General features: G+C 39.7%; 1 protein-coding gene across 1 annotated transcript in view; it reads left to right on the forward strand.

The window, feature by feature from the left end:
* SLC4A1AP (solute carrier family 4 member 1 adaptor protein) overlaps positions 1 to 14,513 on the forward strand; it is an 18,439-nt gene extending 3,926 nt beyond the window's left edge. The window contains exons 6-14 of the mRNA XM_026121205.2: positions 114 to 274; positions 1,428 to 1,497; positions 5,669 to 5,858; positions 6,690 to 6,801; positions 7,427 to 7,661; positions 8,534 to 8,608; positions 9,744 to 9,814; positions 12,164 to 12,236; positions 13,620 to 14,513. Coding sequence (XP_025976990.2) covers positions 114 to 274; positions 1,428 to 1,497; positions 5,669 to 5,858; positions 6,690 to 6,801; positions 7,427 to 7,661; positions 8,534 to 8,608; positions 9,744 to 9,814; positions 12,164 to 12,236; positions 13,620 to 13,669 — 1,037 coding nt within the window. The 3' untranslated portion in view covers positions 13,670 to 14,513. The remainder of the gene's footprint in view (positions 1 to 113; positions 275 to 1,427; positions 1,498 to 5,668; positions 5,859 to 6,689; positions 6,802 to 7,426; positions 7,662 to 8,533; positions 8,609 to 9,743; positions 9,815 to 12,163; positions 12,237 to 13,619) is intronic.
* Positions 14,514 to 20,274: the final 5,761 nt, after the last annotated feature.

Genomic DNA, 20,274 nt, shown 5'->3' on the forward strand with positions numbered 1-20,274 from the left:
TGATAGTTCTAGAAGGCCTAAACTAGTGATCTGAGATTGCTGTCTTGAATTTATTTTATTTCTCAGTGGTCTGTAATCACTTTATTCCTTGCATTCCTTCTCACCTTTCCCAGTATCCCGAAAAAGGAAATCAAAGAACTGGGAAGATGAGGATTTTTATGACAGTGATGATGATACTTTCCTTGATCGAACTGGCGCTGTAGAAAAGAAACGACTCAACAGAATGAAAAAAGCTGGTAAAATAGAAGAAAAACCAGACACTTATGACACTCTGGTAAGAAGAATTATTATGACATGCCAGGCTTATTCTCTCATGTGCATATTATTGCTAAGAAGGAAAGCTGTTTTTTATTAGCCTGTACTCTAGTTGATCATTTTGGATCTTCAGCTATCAATTGGCCAAGTTATAATGGAGTCAGACTAGATTTGGTGATTGTAGAATCAGAGACGTTAAGCTTTTGAGAAGAAAAAATGGGATAGAGAAGAAACTAGTGTGTGGGGTTTTTTTTTTTTTTTTGAAAGTGGTTTATTATTTCCATTTATGCTTAGTGTTCACCTCACAGAAACCATCATTCTGACTTTTGTTAATTGACGCACATCCATTACCCTAAGCAAAAAGGATGGCTGGCCATGGAGAATGAACTACCAAGTTACCAAGGGCTGTTATGGCTTAGGGCTCAGTCATCCTGCAAAAGAAGTAGCCTGCAGCTGCCTGCATTGTCACTTTGGAAAAGGTTTCAGTCCTTGAGGCTCTGTCACCAGATACCAGCCTGAACTTGATATAAACTAGGGGAGGTCTCTGCAAGAGAACTTTGCAACTCTGAAAAGTGCTTTTTGCTTTACGGGGAGTATCTGTCAAATACCTGAAAAGGTTGCTTGCTTTTTTGTAGTGGGAGCATACTACCTTGTTTTTTGCCTGTAGTATGATCTTCTGCTTGATGGATCACAGCAGTGGATAAATTAAGTACCAGAACAAGACCCTTTCAAAAGAGTTTTAAAGCATCAGAAAATAATTACAAGCTTTCAAGTGCACAGTGCACATCCCAAAGAAGGATCCCATCCTGCTCTGGAGAAAAAGCAGCCTGGACTGACTGGAGTTTGATAGCCAAGAGCACTACACAGACAATAGGGTATGGGAGAAGGTTTTTGTGGGGGGAGTGGAAATCAGGTTAGTGGTCTAATGTAGCTACAGAAGCATTATGCATATTTCTGTGCTTCAGGAAGAAAAGCATGTGCTCATTATGTGAAAGGACTGATAAATTGTTTAGGAACAATCTAGCCTATAACTTTTTTTTTTAGCCCAGAAACTCCTGGTCAAAGATCAGAAATAGAAAAATGGAGATAATATGGTAGAATGTTTGAGGATCTCTTAAAAGGAGATTTTAAAGAAGATAAAAAGATCTTCTAACCATGTGGTTCTTTTATAGGTCACAAAATTAAATGAAGCTGAAAATGAGCTTTCTGAGATAACTGAGAAGCTGAAGGCTTCAGGGAAAGGTAAGGCATGAAGTCTCTTTGATTGTAGTGCTTTTCATAATGAACATGAGAGATGAAAATGTATTTTATGGATGTCTGTCTTAAATGCATCTTTTTAGTGTCCCCTTTTCTCAAAGGGGGAAAATAGGAAGATTTGCAGGTTGCTGAGGAGGATACCTAATACTATGTATTGGATGAAGAGTGTATGTACTGTGTGTGTCATCACTTGCTAAGGAATGCAAGTTTTTCGAAAAGCATACAACATCAAAGTTAAGGAGGAGAGTGTACAAGCTCCTGAAGCTTAACAGAAGCTGCATACTTAAAATCGTTTGTCTGTCCATTTTAGTGAAACCAGCCCAATTTGAAAAACTTTTTTCCATTCCCTCCAAAACCATTTATAAGAGGAGAGCAAACAATTGACAGAATTAAGACAATATCTTTTCTTTTCTTTCATTGCAGATGCACCTTAAAAAGGAAAGATGGGGAAAGAGAAATGTAGAGTTAAAGTAGTTGATATTTAGCCTCCGCCCTGTTCAGTGAACTTACTAACTTATGAGGGTGCCATTCAGATTCTGGCATTGTGCCTTTTCTGTTTCATAAAGGTGACCAAAAGGATGATCACTTGAATGCTTGCATCCATCCTACTTTGGTTAGCATAATTGTAGTGTTTACTGGAACTGAAATACTAGAGTAAGAAGAGTACTCTTCTCTCTTTCCATCTGCTTCTAGCAGCTCTTCAGTACCTTTACTCAGCTTAGGTGATGTCAGGGGCATGTTCTGATGCACTGTATTGATTGAGGGGGTGGGGGGAAGATGTTTGTCCCTTAGCTCTGCAGTGGGGGGTTTGTCACAGACATCTGCCTGGACTAAAGAAATACTGTCAAGCTTGTCTTCAGGCAGGAAACTTGACTTGGTGATCTCATGGTACTCCGTTTAGTGCTAAGGTTGCTTCTCATCATCTTAATACTGGCATGAAAAGGCAGCAGGCATCTCTGTTTTCTGGCATAGAAATGTTACATCAGACTGCAACAAGGATTTAGGAAAAAGGTTGGAAGTTTGTGAATAACAGAATGGATTTCAGAAACATTCAAATACAGTGTTCCTGTATGTATCTGGTAGTGACAGGCTTAAAGGTGTATTACACAAAGCTGCATGTCATCTTATTATTGATGTCTTGTGGGGTAGAAGGAAGGCATGAAGGAAATATATTTAAGTTGATTCTTCCTACAAGAAGCTTTGTAATGGAGTTGGTGACAATAAAGATGGCAGCGTTGGTTTGCAGGTAGGGCTTGTCTCCAAAAAGCCTAGCAGCAGTCTGACAGCTGTGCTGTCTTGTGTGCGTTATACGGTTATGTTTCTTTCTGGTAATTCAACCCCATGCCAAAAGTCATTTGGATCAACATTTTTGTTGATGACTGATTATACCAGATCACTGTTCAGAAAACCTTACTGATCCCCTGAGCATTCTAACTGATAGGACGGTTCAGCATCATTGAAGGAATTGTTTTCAGCCTGACTTTACTGATAAGTAGTTTGTGATTAACTAGCAGGAAAAGCTAATGCTTTATGTTGACCGAGATGTATAATTTCAAGCTTTCATGTGTTATGAAGCATTTGTTTATGCTGGTACTATTTCTCAACAAGACTGTTAAATCATATTGTAATAGCAACTGGCAGAAGGAAGAACTAGGTCATTCATCAGAATTTTATACTGCTGGTAGAAGTCTAATACATTATCACAGTTTGGTAGGTTGTAACTGTTATACAGCTAGTTTAGAGCATGGGAAAAATTGTAATCTCAACACTTCTTGCTGGGGCCAGCAATCTGCAAGGTATTGCAATACAGAGTGATTCACTATCAAATGGGAACTTCCTAAAACTGGGCCAGAATAAAACATAGCAAGTATTGCATCATCAGTTCGTGTGTGTGCATGTGCTGGATATTCTTCTTTTCTCAGATTTCTTTGGGTGTCTCAGGTTAATCACAGATGTGGGTTACAGCTGTAATCCAGGAGCACACATGTTGATCCTGGCTGATTCTTATTGTTGTCTTGAGCTAGCTGGCAAAGCTGCTGCATTACATAAAGTTCTGAAACCTTAAAACACTTTGGTCTGCTCTGAATGATTATTTGTAGCCAAAGGGCAAGTGTGTAGCGAGACCAATGAGTGAATGACAGGCTAAATTGCAACATCTTTTAATGAGCATTTGGAGAGATTAAGTAGATGTCAGAAAGATCTGCACAGAAACTTTACAAATTGTTCTCTAGAGTTCTTCAGAACTGACTGCTGATCTAACTTGATCTGTCTTCAGAACTAACTTGGTATCTGTCATTCATTGGTGCAGCTGAATGAAAATCAAATACGTAGAGTTCTTCAGTCTTGTGTCTTTTGTCTGTTCAGAAGAAAATAATTGATAAGTTGATGTTGCAGTAAATAGCCTTTTTATTTTTCCCCCCTGGAATATAATGTGTAATAACCATGATTGATTTGCCTCCTAGCAATGTTTAATTTTACTTAAATAGCATAGAAAACTGCTGCAACAGATATTGAATGCTAACAATAACCCTGTAAGCAAAACTACCTGATCTTGGATACTGTTGGTTCCTCAAGTGGGAATCAAGCAGAGAAAGGTATTTGCAAAACAGGTAATCCAATTTACTGAAGATCACTTGGAGAAGGACCTCTTACACTGCTATGTGGCTAAAGAAGCGAGCTGTGAAATAGCACCTTTAAATCATCTGAATTATCTGACTAGACAAGAAACCTGGGCTGTGAACTTCGGTGTTTAAGTGTTATGAATCATTCCCCTCAGCTGCAGCCTCCTAGGAAGGAGTTTCAGATTGTTCATTAACAGTACCTTTTCACGAATCTTTATTTTTGTCTCAGTGCACACAAATATTTGCGGGAAAAGAGTGTTTCTAGCTGAATTTCTAGCATGACATGTTTTGTCATCATTTATATTTGGGTGGAGTTTGGCAGTAAGACTCGTTCTTGTTTTACGGAGCCCATCAATTCTGTAAATCTTTAAACAGTTACTATTGTGGCTTTCATGTGTTTGCAAACTGTAAGCTGTATTTTGTTCTAGAACAGAAATATTCATTTTAATGGAGTCCTTCTGTATAGATTGACCTTATTAGAATTCTTTTTAAATGTGTAATAGTCATGTATAATTGCTCAGACATGTACTCTTTAACAATTTCTTTCTACGCTTTTAAAATGTGGAGTACTACCAAGATAGTTAAAGCTGAACTAAAAGTAAATCACTGATCACGTAATTATTCTTGTACATATATCTGTATATGTCTGCATATAATGATGCAAGTAAATATTAGGTGTGCCCATTTTAATACAATAGTAAGAGGCAGAAAACTGTTGCCTGTCAAAAGGCTTGTTAAAATTCTAGCAACAAAACTTTTCTTCTTTGTTTGCCTCTCAGTTTTCTTTGTTGAACAGAACACTTCTGAAGCATTGTAAGGCCAAGAAAGGATTTTTTTCTGATCTTTAGAAATCCATGTGTTAGAATTCTGTATTTATTTTTGTTAGTCATTCGAGCTTTAGGTTTTCTTCCTTAGTTTTATTTTAATTAGTCAAGACTGGGTAAAATTATTAATATTTGAAAACAGGTGGAGTACAGAGACCATCATTATTTTTTTGAAATATGTGTTTTCTTGATAGAAAATCACATCAAAGCAAAAATAAATGTTGTGTGATTCTCCTAGCAGATAAAACTATCCTTATGCACTCAGTCTTCTGGGAGAGGAGGCAGAATCATATGTTGATTCATTTTTGGGTTTGCAAATATTATTACATAACACTTATGCAGTGGTGCAGCATACTTCACAAGTGTGGTTGCATTTTAGTCTGCAACTACAGAGAGAAGCCAGGGAACCTTTTTAAAAGGCAGGCTATATTGAAGTAAGATGAATAATCTAGAGTGCAGACTGACTCACCCATAAAGAAACGTTCCATTTTAAGAGAGGCTTTGTTATCTAAGTGAATGTTTACTTTCAGGCTCTTGTTAGGATTCATGCTTTCATCTTTCCAGGGCTGACAACCTCTGTTATTTTACCATTCAACAAAAATGCGCAAAGATAGATTCATATATACCACATTCTCTAAAGGTAGGATTTGATCAGTATGACCCTCATCTCCCCATCAATAATCATATTTATTTTCCCATTATCTTGCCTAGTCCAGTCCCAGCCAGCAGCCCAAGATTCTTTGGATGAATTCATGACAGAAATAAAATCTGGGTGCACCTTAGACAGCGTTACACGAAAGAAGCTTCACTTGAGGTCTTTCGAACTGAAGAAAGAGCAACAGAGACTGAAAGGGTTAATAAAGCTTGTTAAGCCTGTGGAACTGCCTGAGCTGAAGCCCCAGTAAGTGATATGAAGCAACTGTTACTGTATATTGTCCATGGGCAATTGTGCAACCCCAGCTTTCCGAAAGTGACAGCAGCGCTGCCTTACGAACTACCTGGTGTGTCTCCTTAAAGAGCCACAGTGCCTTTTGGCTGTTGCTGCACCTGTGGTTGAGGCAGACACACAACAGTATGATAGGCCCATACCGAGGAGGTGAGAGGGGAAGAGAATGGGGAGCATAGTGTCTCTTTATTCAGCCTGCATCCAAAAGGAAATGGAGAGTTTTACAATACTATGTATAAAATGAAAACCACTGTCATGCCCTGAAATGCACCTGGAAGTCAGTTGTAGTAGCTGTTCAAGTACTGCCTAAGAACACTGCTTCAATTCAAGAGAGCATATGCTTGTTTCATCCTTTGCTAGTAGCAGCTTAATTAGAGATTTAATTACTTAAATTGAGGTTTGGCCTCTGAGTGTGCCTTCATATTTTTGTATTTTATTTTTATTTATTTTATATAGATATAGTATATCTTAAATATATGTTTAAATATTTATATATATATACAGACATACAAATATATGTGTGTGTGATACACACACACAATACATATATTTGTATGTGTGTGTAAATTAATTGGAGGAAGTCTGTTTGATAGATGTTCCTATCCTGGCAGGTGTCTGCCACGTAGGAATCATCTCCTGCAACTTCCTCTTGTTCTTATTCTGCAATTGAGGGCTAAAAGGGTTTCTCTATATTCACCCTTATTTTTGCAGGTATTTCCCATTTGTAAATAGAAGTTTTGTTTGATAGTTTGTATACTGTTTTCCTCTGTATCTGATTTTTATTAGGAGTGGGAGTTACAGTCTGGAAGCGGAGAGCAAGCCTAAAAAGATTACCCTGCCTCTCTTTGGTGCAATGAAAGGAGGGAGCAAATTCAAGCTGAAAACTGGAAGCCTAGGGGTAAGTTGGGCACAAAGACCAGCTGTACTGCAGGTTTTGTTTTCCTTCCTTATCAGTGCTGTGAGTCAGACACTGTTTCTCAGCCATCATCTTAGGTTCTGGAGCCTGTAGGTGGCAACACAGTCATCTTGCATGTGTGGAAATAGCATGGAGGAGCAAGTGTCAGGGAGCAGAAGCTGCCCAGGGCAGCAAGCAATGGATGTTGGGCAGGGTTTGCTGCCAGCAGAAGCCATTCTGTGCCCTTGCCCAGTGTTCTGGGGCACAGACAGTCAGAAAGGCAGTGGATCATATAGATGCAATCTGGGGACCTCAGATCAAAAGACTGCTATACATCAGCAGCTGTACCTTTATACTTTTCTGTTTTTTTCCAATCTTTTAGTTCAGATCATATCCAAGGTTTCCAGTGTGCCTCTTGTAAAAAGGCTGTTCTGCTTTTCTATGGATGTACATCTCTTCTTTCTCTACCAGTGACTTTTTCTTAAAACCTAACTATCCTTCATCCTGAGAGTGTTTTCTTAACAGCTGTTTCTGTGATAGTAACGTGCCTGCTTTCTGCAGTAACGAACATCTGTAACACTTATGTCTGTATAATCCTAGCACTGACGCCCAAGTTTTTGTCCTGCAGAAGTTGCCTGTCAAGCGTCCAGATATCCCTGAAAGCTTCTTAAAAATGAAAGATGATGGACCAGAAGAGGAGGAGGAGGAGGAAGAAGAGGAAATGGAAGAGGAGCAAGAAATAGATGCAATAAACAGCAAAAAACAAGAAATGAAAATGACAGCAGAGGAAGAAACAGGAAAAGAGACTGACGTCACTGCTCGTTCTCCTTGCAAGATCGAGAATCTGGAATCCCTTCAGGATGGTAAACAATGGATTTTGATTTTTCTAGTAATGAAACTGAATCTGTAACTGAATTTTCATATCTATGTGAAATTCCTAAGGTTTGGGTTACAGAGTTTCCAGCAGTATCACCATAGATTTATTTTCCATAGGTTTTTTTTGTTGGTTTTTTGGTCGTTCTTTTTTTTTGGGGGGGGGGGGGGGTGTGGTGGGTTTTCTTTGTTTGTGTGTGGCTTTTTGTTTTTTGGGTTTTTTTTTTTTTTTTGACACAAGTTCAGAATTTGCATGCTAACAGCTGAGTCAGAACTCTGCTTAGTGGTCTGTTTCTCATGATTTTGGTGAAACAGAAGACATCTCCTGAAAGGTCAGGAAAGGTCCTGTGTTGGTAAGCCCTGCTTCCATTAGATTGAGTGGCCATATGATAACAAATATAATGTGGTGTTGGCAGGGAGAGTGGCTTAATTAGAAAGCAAATGTCTATGTAAAGCTTCAGATCAGTTTGTAAGGAGGAGAAACAATTTTAAAAGTAGCAAGGGAGAGGTATTTTCATAGCCTCTGTACAGCTTATCTGTAATTCATCCTTTTACATATCAATGTGATATATGTGAGAACTCAGAAATAATGAGTCTCAGTAAACGACGTGTTTGACAAACCTAATTCTAGCTTCTTGTCTTAATGCTGCCCAATTTGAAAAGTATGTTTTAACTAGTCACAAGCTTTTAATGTGGTACCGTGATGGACTTGATAGATGAAATAATTTGGAGGACTTCTAAGAGAAAATTTCTCCTTGAGATTAATGTAGCTAAATGTTCCCTTTTGTACTTTGTTTCAGAGATTCTACTCATCAGAGTTACTGGAGGGTATTCACCTAGCTCTTTCTCTTTTGTTTTACAGGGGTTCACTTCCTGCCTGAGCCAAAGGTACTGAGGAATAAATCTCAGATGGGCCCCTCAGAAGAGAAATCTCCAGGTGGGTAGTGCAATTTAGACTATTTGCAAGAGTACATGAATTCAGATACTATATAAAGGAACTATTGACTTCTGTCAGTAGAGGGAAACTAAGCCTAATCTAGAGCCTAAAGCAAGAATCTAGAAATTCGGATGAAAGATTGTGTTTTGTTTGGGCAGTGCTAAACGTCTGATGAGGACAAGTCACTTCAACCATGTTTAAGTTCTCCATGTGGTAGTTCTCATAGTCATCAACAGCTTTGAGATTCTTTGTTAAAAGAACTAGTATGAAAGGAGAAGAAAATTATTTTAATTTAATAGCATAAACATAATGCTGTTTTCCCCTTATTCTTTTTCACTATCTGTTGTCACATTACAAAAGGAAAGTTTTGTCTTTCTGCAGTGTTAATTACTACATAACATTATCTAGCACTATATTAGTGAACTGGATAGCTCCTCTCCTTGCACTAAAAAACAGATCCTCAAGATGAAGACCCTATTTGGTGTACTGAACATCTGGAGGAGATGTCTGCGAAAAAACAGAAAATTCATAACCTAGACTCTTAAGAACCTGTTGTCCTGTCTTCTCCATCTCATTCATAGACTTAAGTCCTGAGTCTTATGATTTCACAGGTTAAGTGGCAGAGAGGTCAGAAATACTTATATATTTGTCTTCCCCTCACCTGTGTTACTGTAAAATTTTTTTTTAGAGCATGTTTGTCCAGTGCATTTTGTACTATTTTTGTCATCTGGTATAGTATTTGGAACTTAGGCAAGAATGCAGTAGTATAGCTGGGCACATATCATTTTAGGAAAGTTTTTCTTAATCGGTCACTGTAGTGACTACAGATAGAGAAAAGCTTCTAGAAAATTAACATCTACCATTAGCTAAAAATGTGTTACAGAATTGCAAATAGAGGATCTCGTTAAATAGCATTCAGCTAGGTGATTGACAGTGTAGTAAACATAAGTTAATCTCAGTAAATATCTGGAAAAACAACAGGATGTTCAGCAGACTTAAATGTGAATTTTGTTGCAGTAAGCTTTCTTAGGTTTCCTTTTTGAAATATCCATCTTTGTGAACTTTCTATAAGCTTATTTCTGATAGATTTGGTCGTTTATGATGTGTCATGAAAACAAATATTCTTTCTTCTCAGCATCTGAGATAGCGTGTAAGGAATCTGAAGAGACATCTGAGAAAGTTAAGAAAATAAGCAGCTCAAGCAAGGTCAGTTATGATTCCTCGAAACTCTTAAGCTGCAGGAGTGATGGTGTCATTTAATAGATTCCTTATTAGTGAAGTAGACTAACAATTTGATCGAGTGTGACTTGATGATGGTAGCGCTTTTCTGCTCTACAAGACCCGAATGCAGAACCACATACCACCTTGAGGCACAGCTTTTTAAGCCTCTAGTGAGAAGGTAAAGCGCAGCATTTCAGACATGATAGAGGTGTCCATACAAGATACAGTAAAACAACACAGGCTCTCAATTCAGTCACAAAATTATTTTTCCAACTTTTCACTTGGTGGTGCTGGGGTTAAGCCTCTGCTAATCACTTGTTTCACTCTATCAAATGTTCTGTAGAACACAGGTGCTTTTTGGGCTATACCAATGGCACTGCAAAACTTTGCTTGGGGAATAGCTTGGGAAACATGCATTGGCTAGCACAGAAGAGACTGGACTGGTGAGGAACGAAAGTTGTAGCTCATCTGTATTGCCATTATCAAACTTCACCCTTCTGGAAGATGGGGAAAGAGACAAGTATATGAAATTGTCTTTGGAAACCAAATTATTATTAGACTTCATGGATGTACCAGATGATGTTCCTCCTGTGGATAAGATTTGCATATGCCTTTCACAGTCTGGCCAGGGGGCAGACAATTACTGTTTTTCTGGAGGTGGGAGGAAGTTACTCTGACAGCATACTCTTAGCCTAATGGATTATCGTGGGGTACTTCCCTTTGGAGTACTACAGCCTCTTGTGTTGGCTGCTATCAAAGAAGATTACTACACTAAGTGGGCCATAAGTTCTGACCATCACGACAATTTCTTTGTGGTGGCCATCTAATTTTAGGACTTAAAATTGATGGTATGCTCTTCATATGCACTGCACCACTCATTTAAAGAAACTTAACTCCCTGGCAGCTGTGTTTGCTAACTGCCTCCTTTGTTGTTAGTCCTGGCAAAGGACCCAAGGAGAAGATAGGTGCAGCCTTTGCAATGGTCCTTTATTGCTGACCTAAAGCATGTTGATAAAGGAAGCAGGAGTAAATTTATACTGCTTTGGCCCAAGATTTACCATTTCTGTGAATGTGGGAGAACAAGGCAGCTTGTCACGCTGAGGCAGTCAAGTCAGCACCTTTCATCAGCCCAGAACTTTCTCCAAGAATTCTAACACTGAGCATTTTCCAAATACCAGGTGGCTTAGCTGTGTTCTGTCTCCTGTTACGGATCACTTTTTCCCACACGCTCTCTCTGCGTTTGGGCTTAGACCTAGCACGGAAAATACCAATCAGAAGTCAGCATTTGGTGGGGGGACAGGGAGGGTTGTCTTTTGGGAGGATGTTTTAATAGTTGAGAAATAACTTCAAATCATATAAAACTGGAAAAACAATGTTGTTATTTTAATTGACTGCTCACAAACCATATTTAAAAACTGTTGTACTTCACAGTACAATGTTTTCCAGAACATTAATCTTCCAGAAGAACTCTCTTAGAGGATAATTTGAGGAAGGAAAGGTTCTGAGGGAATGAAAAATTCCTTTGACTGTCTACTTAAGACTGTCATGATGCTATAGAGTAATAGAAATCTGTACTGAATAACATGGGTACAGTTTTGAGCTCTTAGCAATGTTTTACTCTAGTTGTATGGGTTTTTTATATATTACCTATCTGCAGGTATTGAAAACAAAAGCTGTTAAGAAAATGATGATGGCAAAACTGAAAAATCTGGTGACAAAAAGGCATTGCCCTGTTAGTATTTAAATTGCAGTGAATCAGTGATGCCAGTGAGACCAGATTTTTTTTGAGAAACTAAGTTAACCTTGCTTAATAGTTGAATTCTTATATACTCCAATTTGAAAGTGACTTTAAACCCAAAGTTTTCAGTTGGATTGTGCTTTAAAATGACTAAAGCACTTTTTTGAAACTTCCGCTCTGAAGTTTTATCCTGTGTAAAGAAATTCGAAGTTGAATGACACTACCATAACATTAGGATGATAAGGTTAAACAATCCAGGAGTGGAGTTGGTGGGAGGAAGGGGAAAGTTTTCACTGAAACAGAAAATGTCAAATACGCTTCTGTTATTCAGTAAAACTGTTGAGTGTTACATTAATTTCATCTTCCTCGACTGGTCTGCCCAGCTCTTCTGTATGAAGGCCATGGCTGACCTGATACTAGTGTTGGTAATGGTCCTGTTTTGAGCAGGAGATTGGCCTAGATGACCTCCAGAGGTCCCATCCAACCAGCATTTCTACGATTCTGTGACTTACTGGGAATGAACTGGATTGAAGAGATTTATGTGGCTGTGACACAGCTGGGTTGCATCACCTTAAACATCTTTTCTCCTTTTGCAGGTCCACCCACCTTTGTTTTCCTCACAGTATCCAGATGATGACCCAGACTATTGCATATGGATTCCTCCTGCAGGTATCAACCATCTAAGGTTTTTATTCCTATCTAATAAGTAGTCAGGGTTTCCTTGTAATGTAGCAAAAAAAAAAAAAAAAAAAAAATCCACAAATACTTTACCCAGACCTGATGTTTTCTAGCATGTTGTGCCCCAGATTTTTCTTGTCTGGCTATGCAAGTCTTGCAGTGAAATGCTGACTGTAGTAGCTTGATCTTGCCAACTAAATGGGCAGATGCACCTTAAGTTTGTTTTTTGGTTTTCTAACACTTCAGAAAGCTCAATCCATTCTTTAGCCTTCAATGTGACAGGAATTTCCTAAGAAAGAGTTTTGTATACACAACCATTAAGGATACGATTTATGCACAGGGACACTCACTCTAGTCAAATAAGTATTTAAAGGGAACCTGAGTGACCTCATACAGTCTGTAGCACAGTTTCATTACTCCTGGTACTTCAGCTATGTCCAGAGTTTCTCCAGTTGCACCTCTGTGTCGCAGTGTATGTTTAACTCCAGAGATACTGAATGCATCTTTCTGGTCCCTCCTTTCACATGTAGTAATACAGTGATCTAGTTTAAAGAGCAGCTCAAAACTTTACTAGGGATGAATCCTTCAGCAATCTTAGCATTCTCAGTTTTTGTACAAGACTATGGAACCTAAAATCTTTCTATAGATGTTTTTCAAAAATCATTGGATTACAAACTTTGTCATGTGTTTCAGAGTGAGGTCTTTAACTCTTTGAAGGTATGGAATAAGTGGTGCATGCATCTGATATATGTTAAAGTGAATGTATTTTTTTATTTCAGTTTCTATTTAAGTGTGGTTATTGTTAACAATGTAATGAATTTTCAGTTGCTCTGATGACGCCCTGGATCATGCATGTAGGTTTCCCTAGTAAGTTCAAAGATTAGCCTTCATTTGATAGATTCATGATAGTCATTTTTAATAAGGCTGTTATGGGCTTCAAACATGGACAGGCTCCAGAAGGAATAAGAAAACTGAGCATAAGTTTCACTGGAGAAAACTATGACCTAGTGAATCCTCTTTCAAGGGAAAGACTGCACTTCCATGGCAAATGAATCAAATTGAACAAAACACCTGATTCAGTAACTTTAGAGAAGGTATGATCTGGGAGAGCCAAGCCAGTTGTGCCCATAAGAGGGAGCTCCATTTCCTGTCTCTGCCTGCTAATAGTTGAGACTTATCTTCTGTCTAAGCTGGTGTAATGAAAACACCGGAAGAAGAGGGAAGGGAAACACTCCTGCACACACAAGTATAGATCAAAATGTTGCTATCCTCTTTGTGCCCATCTGGCAAGTGCTGTCTAGAGACTGTTTCATATTTTGCTACAAATTCATCTTAAAGGAAAAAATTACAGTTTTTTTTCTCTTTGTTCATTAGGTCAAAGTGGTGATGGCAAGACTCATCTAAATGAAAAATATGGCTACTAGGAGTCAGACTCCAGAGAGTGCTCTGAGGTTTAAAGGACTGCTCTACTTTGGACTCTTTCCTGCACATCAAGTGAGGGATAAAAGTTGTTTTTTGAGATGCTGTTTCAAATTCAAGGACATCAGCAGCCATTCTGACTACTAGCTTTCCTTATTGCATCTGTTGTTTGTTTTCCAAAAACTTTTTTAAAGATTCCTGACCCTTGCCCACACATTCTTCTGCCTCTTCCTTCCAATTTTAACCATGTCTTTTTCATTTGGTGTGGACCTGTAGAATCATTTTCCCCTTTTGTGTATAAAAATATACAAAGATAGTTGAAGAGAAACACCCTCTGTATACTTACAGGCTTGATAAAATTTATTCATGCTGGTTTTATGCAATTAAAATGAGAAACACCAGTGTCTTGCTCTATTGCTGCTATTTGAAAATAATAGGGCAAACAGCCTAAAATTCATATTTTTTGATTGAAAAACTTTAATTAAAAAAACAACTCTTTCCACTCCTCCCTCATTAAGTTTTTGGAATGCAGTTGCTAGAACACTCAGTTTGAAGGGGACTTGGAATGATGATAATACTGTGTTACAAGGGTGTAGAAACACTCTGGAGAACTGAAGGGACTGTTATTCCTTATCTTAAATAAGAGGGTAACAGAAGATACAGTGAAAGGATGTCCTGGAAAAACTTTTGATGAAGTCTGTTCTTTCCCTGTTACAACGCAAGAACAATGGGGCCTTTTAATGCAATTTCTAGAATGACATCTCTGAATTTATCAAGATATCTAATTAGGCTATGACCTTCTTTACCACCAATGGTGTTAGAGGCAAGAATAAAGTAAGATTCAGCGAGTGATTAGGCGTCTTTATTAAAAGGTAACAAGAATACCTAAAAACAGTGCTGTAAATGCTCATTGAAAGAGTCTAAATCTCTGTCTTACTACTGAGTTGACTTCAAATTGCTCTATGTTTGGGAGGAGAGGGATGCAGATTCTCTAATACAAGTTCAGCACCACTCTTTCTGCTGCTCACTGCACCTATGCTGGATTAGATGGACCAATTATGTAATTGCTACATAGAATGGCTTTAGAAAATGACTTGGGGTGGTATGTGTTTTACAGAAACATTTTGAAATCTTGACTTTTTTTTAAACCTTATGTTTTTTCATCATCATTTTTTATGAGCATAAGTTTAAGCTTTTTGTGTTGTCTTTTTTTTCCTCTGCTTCAATCCATACACTCAAACTCACTCACTCACTCTACTTTTTTTTTTTGTGCTAGTTTGACCTTGGTGATTTTTGGTGTGATCTGGGATTGGTTGACTGCTGTATATGATGCTTGCAGGCCCCACATGTTCTCAGGCAGCCTAGTGACTGGTTGCCCTGACCAGCTGCCCCTTCCAGTTTACCTAGAAGACCCTGTGAAGAGGAAGTCCCCCTCCCCCTACCTCCACAGAGGCCACCATTTTTGACAATGCTATACTCCTGTGGTTTTTTTTTTTTTTATACAGCTCTAATGACTGGCTAGTTACCATTTTTTGACACCGTAATACCCATGTCATCTCAGATCACCCTCTGATTGGCTACATGTTTCCTTTGAGCCAGGAAGTGTTCATTCTTGTATAAAAAGATGTTATTCTCTGTCTCTCTATATATATATATTTCTACATATATTTATAAAATATTTGTACATCTAGCATACATATTTCTGTATACATAAAGATACATTTTTTTTGCCCTATATATATACAAACACACACAGGTGTGTGCATGTATGTGTGTATATATATATATATACACACACATGTGTGTATACATACATACACACACACACACACACACACACACATATATATATATATATATACATATATATATGGCAAAGAAGGCCATAGGTATCCTGGACTGTGTTAGGCAGAGCATTGCCAGCAAGCTGAGGCAGGTGCTCCTTTCCCTTGGCTTAGCCTGGTGAGGCCACACCTGGAGAGCTGGGTCCAGGTCTGGGCTCCCCAGTGCAGGAGAGACATGGGCACACCAGTGCAAGTCCAGTGAGGGGGCCAGGAAGATTAAGGGACTGGAGCATCTCTCATAGGAGGAGGGTCTGTTCAGCCTGGAGAAGGAAAGGCTGAGGGGGATCTTATCAATGTTTATAAATACCAGATGGGAGGAAGTAAAGGTGGAGACTTGTCTTGGTGATGCCCAGGGACAGGACAGGACAGGACAGCACAGGAGGCAACAGGCACAAACTGAAATGCATGAAATTCCATTTGAATGTAAGAAAACAATTCTTTAGTGTGAGGGTGGTTGAGCGCTGGAGGAGGTTGCCCACAGAGGTTGTGGAGTCTCCATCCTTGGAGATACTAAAACCTGACTGGACATGGTCCTGAGCAACCTGCTCAAGCTGCCCTGCCTGAGCAGGGGGGTTGGTGTAGATGATCTCCAGAGGTCCCTGCCAACCCCACCTATTCTGTTATTCAGTGATATATGTCCATAAAAGTGTAGGTGTCAAATGTATAATGAAAGCTAAAGAAATGAATAATTAAAGTTTTAATGTGAATAGGAGTAATTAAATAAAAGACAGGTTCAGGGCCCCCTACTTTACGAGGCTACTGAAGAAGCCCTAAGATATATGGGGAGGAGGAATTCCATAGGGCTGCGTGCTGCCAAAAGTGTGGGGGGGGGAGGGGGGAGGCCATGAACAAGCTAGAGCATGCCTGAGAGCCACCAAGGGGCCCTGAGGCCTGGCTCTGCAGGCACCCCCACCCTCCCTGTCCCTGCCCACTCTGGGCCTTCTGTTAAAAGGCATTTACTATGCACCTGGGGAGGTGGGAAGCTTTGGGGCTATAAAATCCATTAAAATCCATAAATTTGGAGCTGCTAAAAGGCAAACTGCTGATCTGAACAGAAGCTGAGGCAACCTGGCTTGCAAACAAGGATGCTTACACGAGGTGGCAAGAGAGCACTTCACAGGACACTAGGTAATTGTAGCAGAGATCGATGTGCAATGGCAGGCAAACTTGGTGGATATGCAACAGTTTTCCAAACATAATCATGGTGTTATGTACATCTGAATGGTGACAGACATATTAACCAAACATGCCCGGGCCATTGGTCTAAAAGGCAAAACAGATTGTGAAATAACCAGGGCTTTTAAAACCATTTTCAGCAGGCAGCACACTTCTTACAAATTACAGCCTGACTGGAGGAAAAACTTTTAAAATCAGCCTTTAAACATGCTCTTAAAGCTATTTAATGTTCACCATTTCATTACTAGCAATGAAGTAAAAGCCTCTGTCACAGAGCATTTTAACAGGATGTTCAAAACTGCATATTCCCCATATTCCATCACTGCTTTACCAAAAGCCCTATGATAAGCTGAAAAGCAAAACTTAGAAGAGGCCCAATAAACCTGCCAGCTTGCTTCCCCAGCAGCTACTTTCTTTTGAAGAGCACACCTGTACTACTCAGGCTTTTATTGAATTCTCTCCCCTCCCCATTTTTCAGCAAACATATCTGGTGGGATGTTAATGGAATGGTCCTCTTCAAGGTGTTTGGGGCATTTTCAGAAATGGCCTTATCAGGGCATCACACACAGTGCAGAGTGTTGCTTTCCTCTGCCAAGGGAAGGAATGGATCAATAGCTCCAGGAAGGACAAGTTGCTCTTTAGACATGGGACACAATGCTCCTGAGTCTGCCTCAGTAGCAACGCAGGTCTTAAGGGATATATAGGACCATTGCCTCTGGCCAGCTCTGGGACCCAGGGATCCCTCCTGCCCAGCCTCTGGAGCCCAGCCTCGTGCACCTGGGGACCCAGATGTCTCTCCAGCCCAGACCCACGGATGTGGCTGCTGCACTCCCATTTGCAGGTTCAACCGGTTGAGTGCATATCCCAGACAGACACAGAGAGGACACTAATACGCCCGGCTGCACAAACCACCACAGACAAGATGCTCCCTCAACAACACCCACTTCTAACACTACCAGAACTCACATAAAACGTAAGTATTGATAGCCATGTCCCCTTCCTTCTCTCTGGCTGGTAAAGGCTGAAGTTCACTGGTGAAAGCACACACACTCTTACTCCCTAGAGACATCATCTTCTGCCCTCGTAGGAAACATGTTCACTGCCCCATCAGTTTGCATTTAGAAAAGCAGTTTGTATTTAAGGGTCCTCATGGCCCCTGTAACCCTTTCCCAACAAGATGTTCATTGTGATGCAAAATTTGCCTAGCTTTTCTAATTAGCAGTCTTCACTGCAGCAGTATTTTCTGTTTCGCTAGCCTGTGAGGGCAGGGCCCTGAATTATCAGGGCCACCAGCCCTTTTATGCCCTCCTTCTCACCTTTCCCTCTGTACCCCAAAATAATTATGGTCTTTCTACTCCACAGCACCCCCATTGCTCTTACTGCTCCCCTTGCTCTTTCTGCAACAGTGGTGGTCTCTAAGAGCACCCATGCCTGGGTCTGGGTCACTAATCATGCTCTAGCAGGACAATCTTGCTTGCATGCCTGGGTTTCTGTCTCTGCCATTCTCTATGTGGAACTTAACACAAAATACAGTTTCTGATTCAGAGGCCCATCGGCCATTTCTTCTGGTGCGCTTGGTCATTTTTCAGGATCGCTCAGGGGCTTAGTGATTTTGACTCAGGCACCACAGCATTTCCTTTCCACTTCCAAAACCACAGATTAGAGCAAATAACCTCCAGATGGAGCTCATGATGCACAGATTTTACTGCACCCTATGCCTTTTCCACCTTCAAGAAAGGAATCCTTGACGTAATTTAGAGTACGGTGCCCTGAAGACTGTCTCCTCTTATTTAGCTAAAGAAAACTGAAGCTGCATTCATGCATGTAACATTGCTTTTTCTGGAGTGGAAAGGAGCATTCCTGCCAACCTATTTGGTCACCTACTTGTTGAACTGAGTTTACAGTATTATAAGAAAGTACAGGACCCTGAGAGTTGTTATTAATAAGTATACCATCCTGTAGCCAGCGTGCGGGGCTTGCTTCCACGTTCAAGAAGCGATTGTTTAACACTGCTATTTCCTGTGCAGAGCATGCAATTAGTTGGTATATTCTTTGCAACATGTGTTTACCTCATTATCATCCTTACTTTCCTCTGCTACAAAACTTCCAGTTCTGTATTCACCTAATAAATACTCTTAAATTTATAGGGCATCAGTTCTCTAAGGCCCACAAGCACCTAATATTTGGGCAGCTGGCTGCAAGATATTTTGATTTGCAGTTCTACAAGTAACGCAATATGTACTTTGATATCTGTATAGCAACACATTTTAGGGCACAGAATATACATACACACTTAGTGTAGCTGTAGAAATTATATGAGGGCTTTTTAGATTTATTTTTTACATTCTGATAATAAAGTGTTGTCTTAGGAGCTCTCAATTTCATTTTCAGAATGAAAGTGAGGTAAGATGTCAGAGGTGTTCTGTGAGTTAAAGGAAAAGCTTATATATCAGCCTACTTTGCTTAATTATGCTTTTAAATTGTGGAAGTGGTTTGCTGATTATGCAGCTGTGTGGATGTATATGCAGGTGTACGCACACTTTCAAACATGAATATATCGCTTTGTTTCTCTGCTTTGACCTGTTAAACCACTTCAAACTCAAGTTTATGCTTTTGCTGGATGCGGTCTGCTGAAACTGCAGTCTTAGGGCATGTCAAGTCCCTTGTCTGTTTATGCTGAGTACCTGTTTCAAATCCAGTTTCTCGTTAACACCTAGAAATGAGTTTAGCCTGCTAAGAATAGCATATGATATGAATCCATCTGGCAGATGATTACTCAGAGGAAATCTAGTTGAGATTAGGCTGTGGAACAGCAGGTCAAAACTCATCTGCACTGACCGAGGTGAAGAGTGCTTGGACGGCTCATCAGCCCCGCTGACTCTAGGCAAAAACACTAATCCTCCCTTTTTATACAGATCATGTTTCTACTCCTATATATATACATATATATGTAGAAATATAATTGTCTTACTGAAGTCTTGACCATATGGTCAGTATCTAATGTGTGCAGTACTTTGGTTTAAACGTAACACATGGACTGTGACAAAACATAGTGTCCATATGAACTGCAAAATCTTCATACATCTTTATGCTAAGGAAATTTTTAAGAACAAGCCTCTGTCATAAAAATGGAGCAGACTCAAAGCAGTTCCAGAGAGAAAGGTTTAGTGAGTAGATTGTTACAGTTTCTTCTGTCTGGCAATTGATTATTTTCTGTCCACACAGAAGGCAGAGACTAGCAGACCCCTTCTGAAGTCTTCCCTTGAAAATAGCTTTTCCTGCTTTAATTTGATCTTGTATTGTTTTTCCCACCAGACTCAGTCTAGTCTGCTTTGTTTCTGCTGGCCTTCCTCTGTCCTGCCATTATTTCTCTTGTATTTTGAATTCAGTTCAAGCTTCATTGCTCCCTGTGGGACAGAATCGCATTGTGCTGAGCCGGTTCCTCTGCTAATTTTCATCCTCAGGTCCACCCCCAACTCAGCCTTCCTCCCAAACTCCCTTGGTACTTCTGTCTTGCTCCTGAGTTGAGCAAGCAATTTTTCAGGGAGTTGAACTTAACCAGAAACCAGTCTGGACCATGGTTTTCTCTC

The sequence above is a fragment of the Dromaius novaehollandiae genome, chromosome 3, assembly GCF_036370855.1.
Source record: "Dromaius novaehollandiae isolate bDroNov1 chromosome 3, bDroNov1.hap1, whole genome shotgun sequence".
Classification (NCBI taxonomy): domain Eukaryota; kingdom Metazoa; phylum Chordata; class Aves; order Casuariiformes; family Dromaiidae; genus Dromaius; species Dromaius novaehollandiae.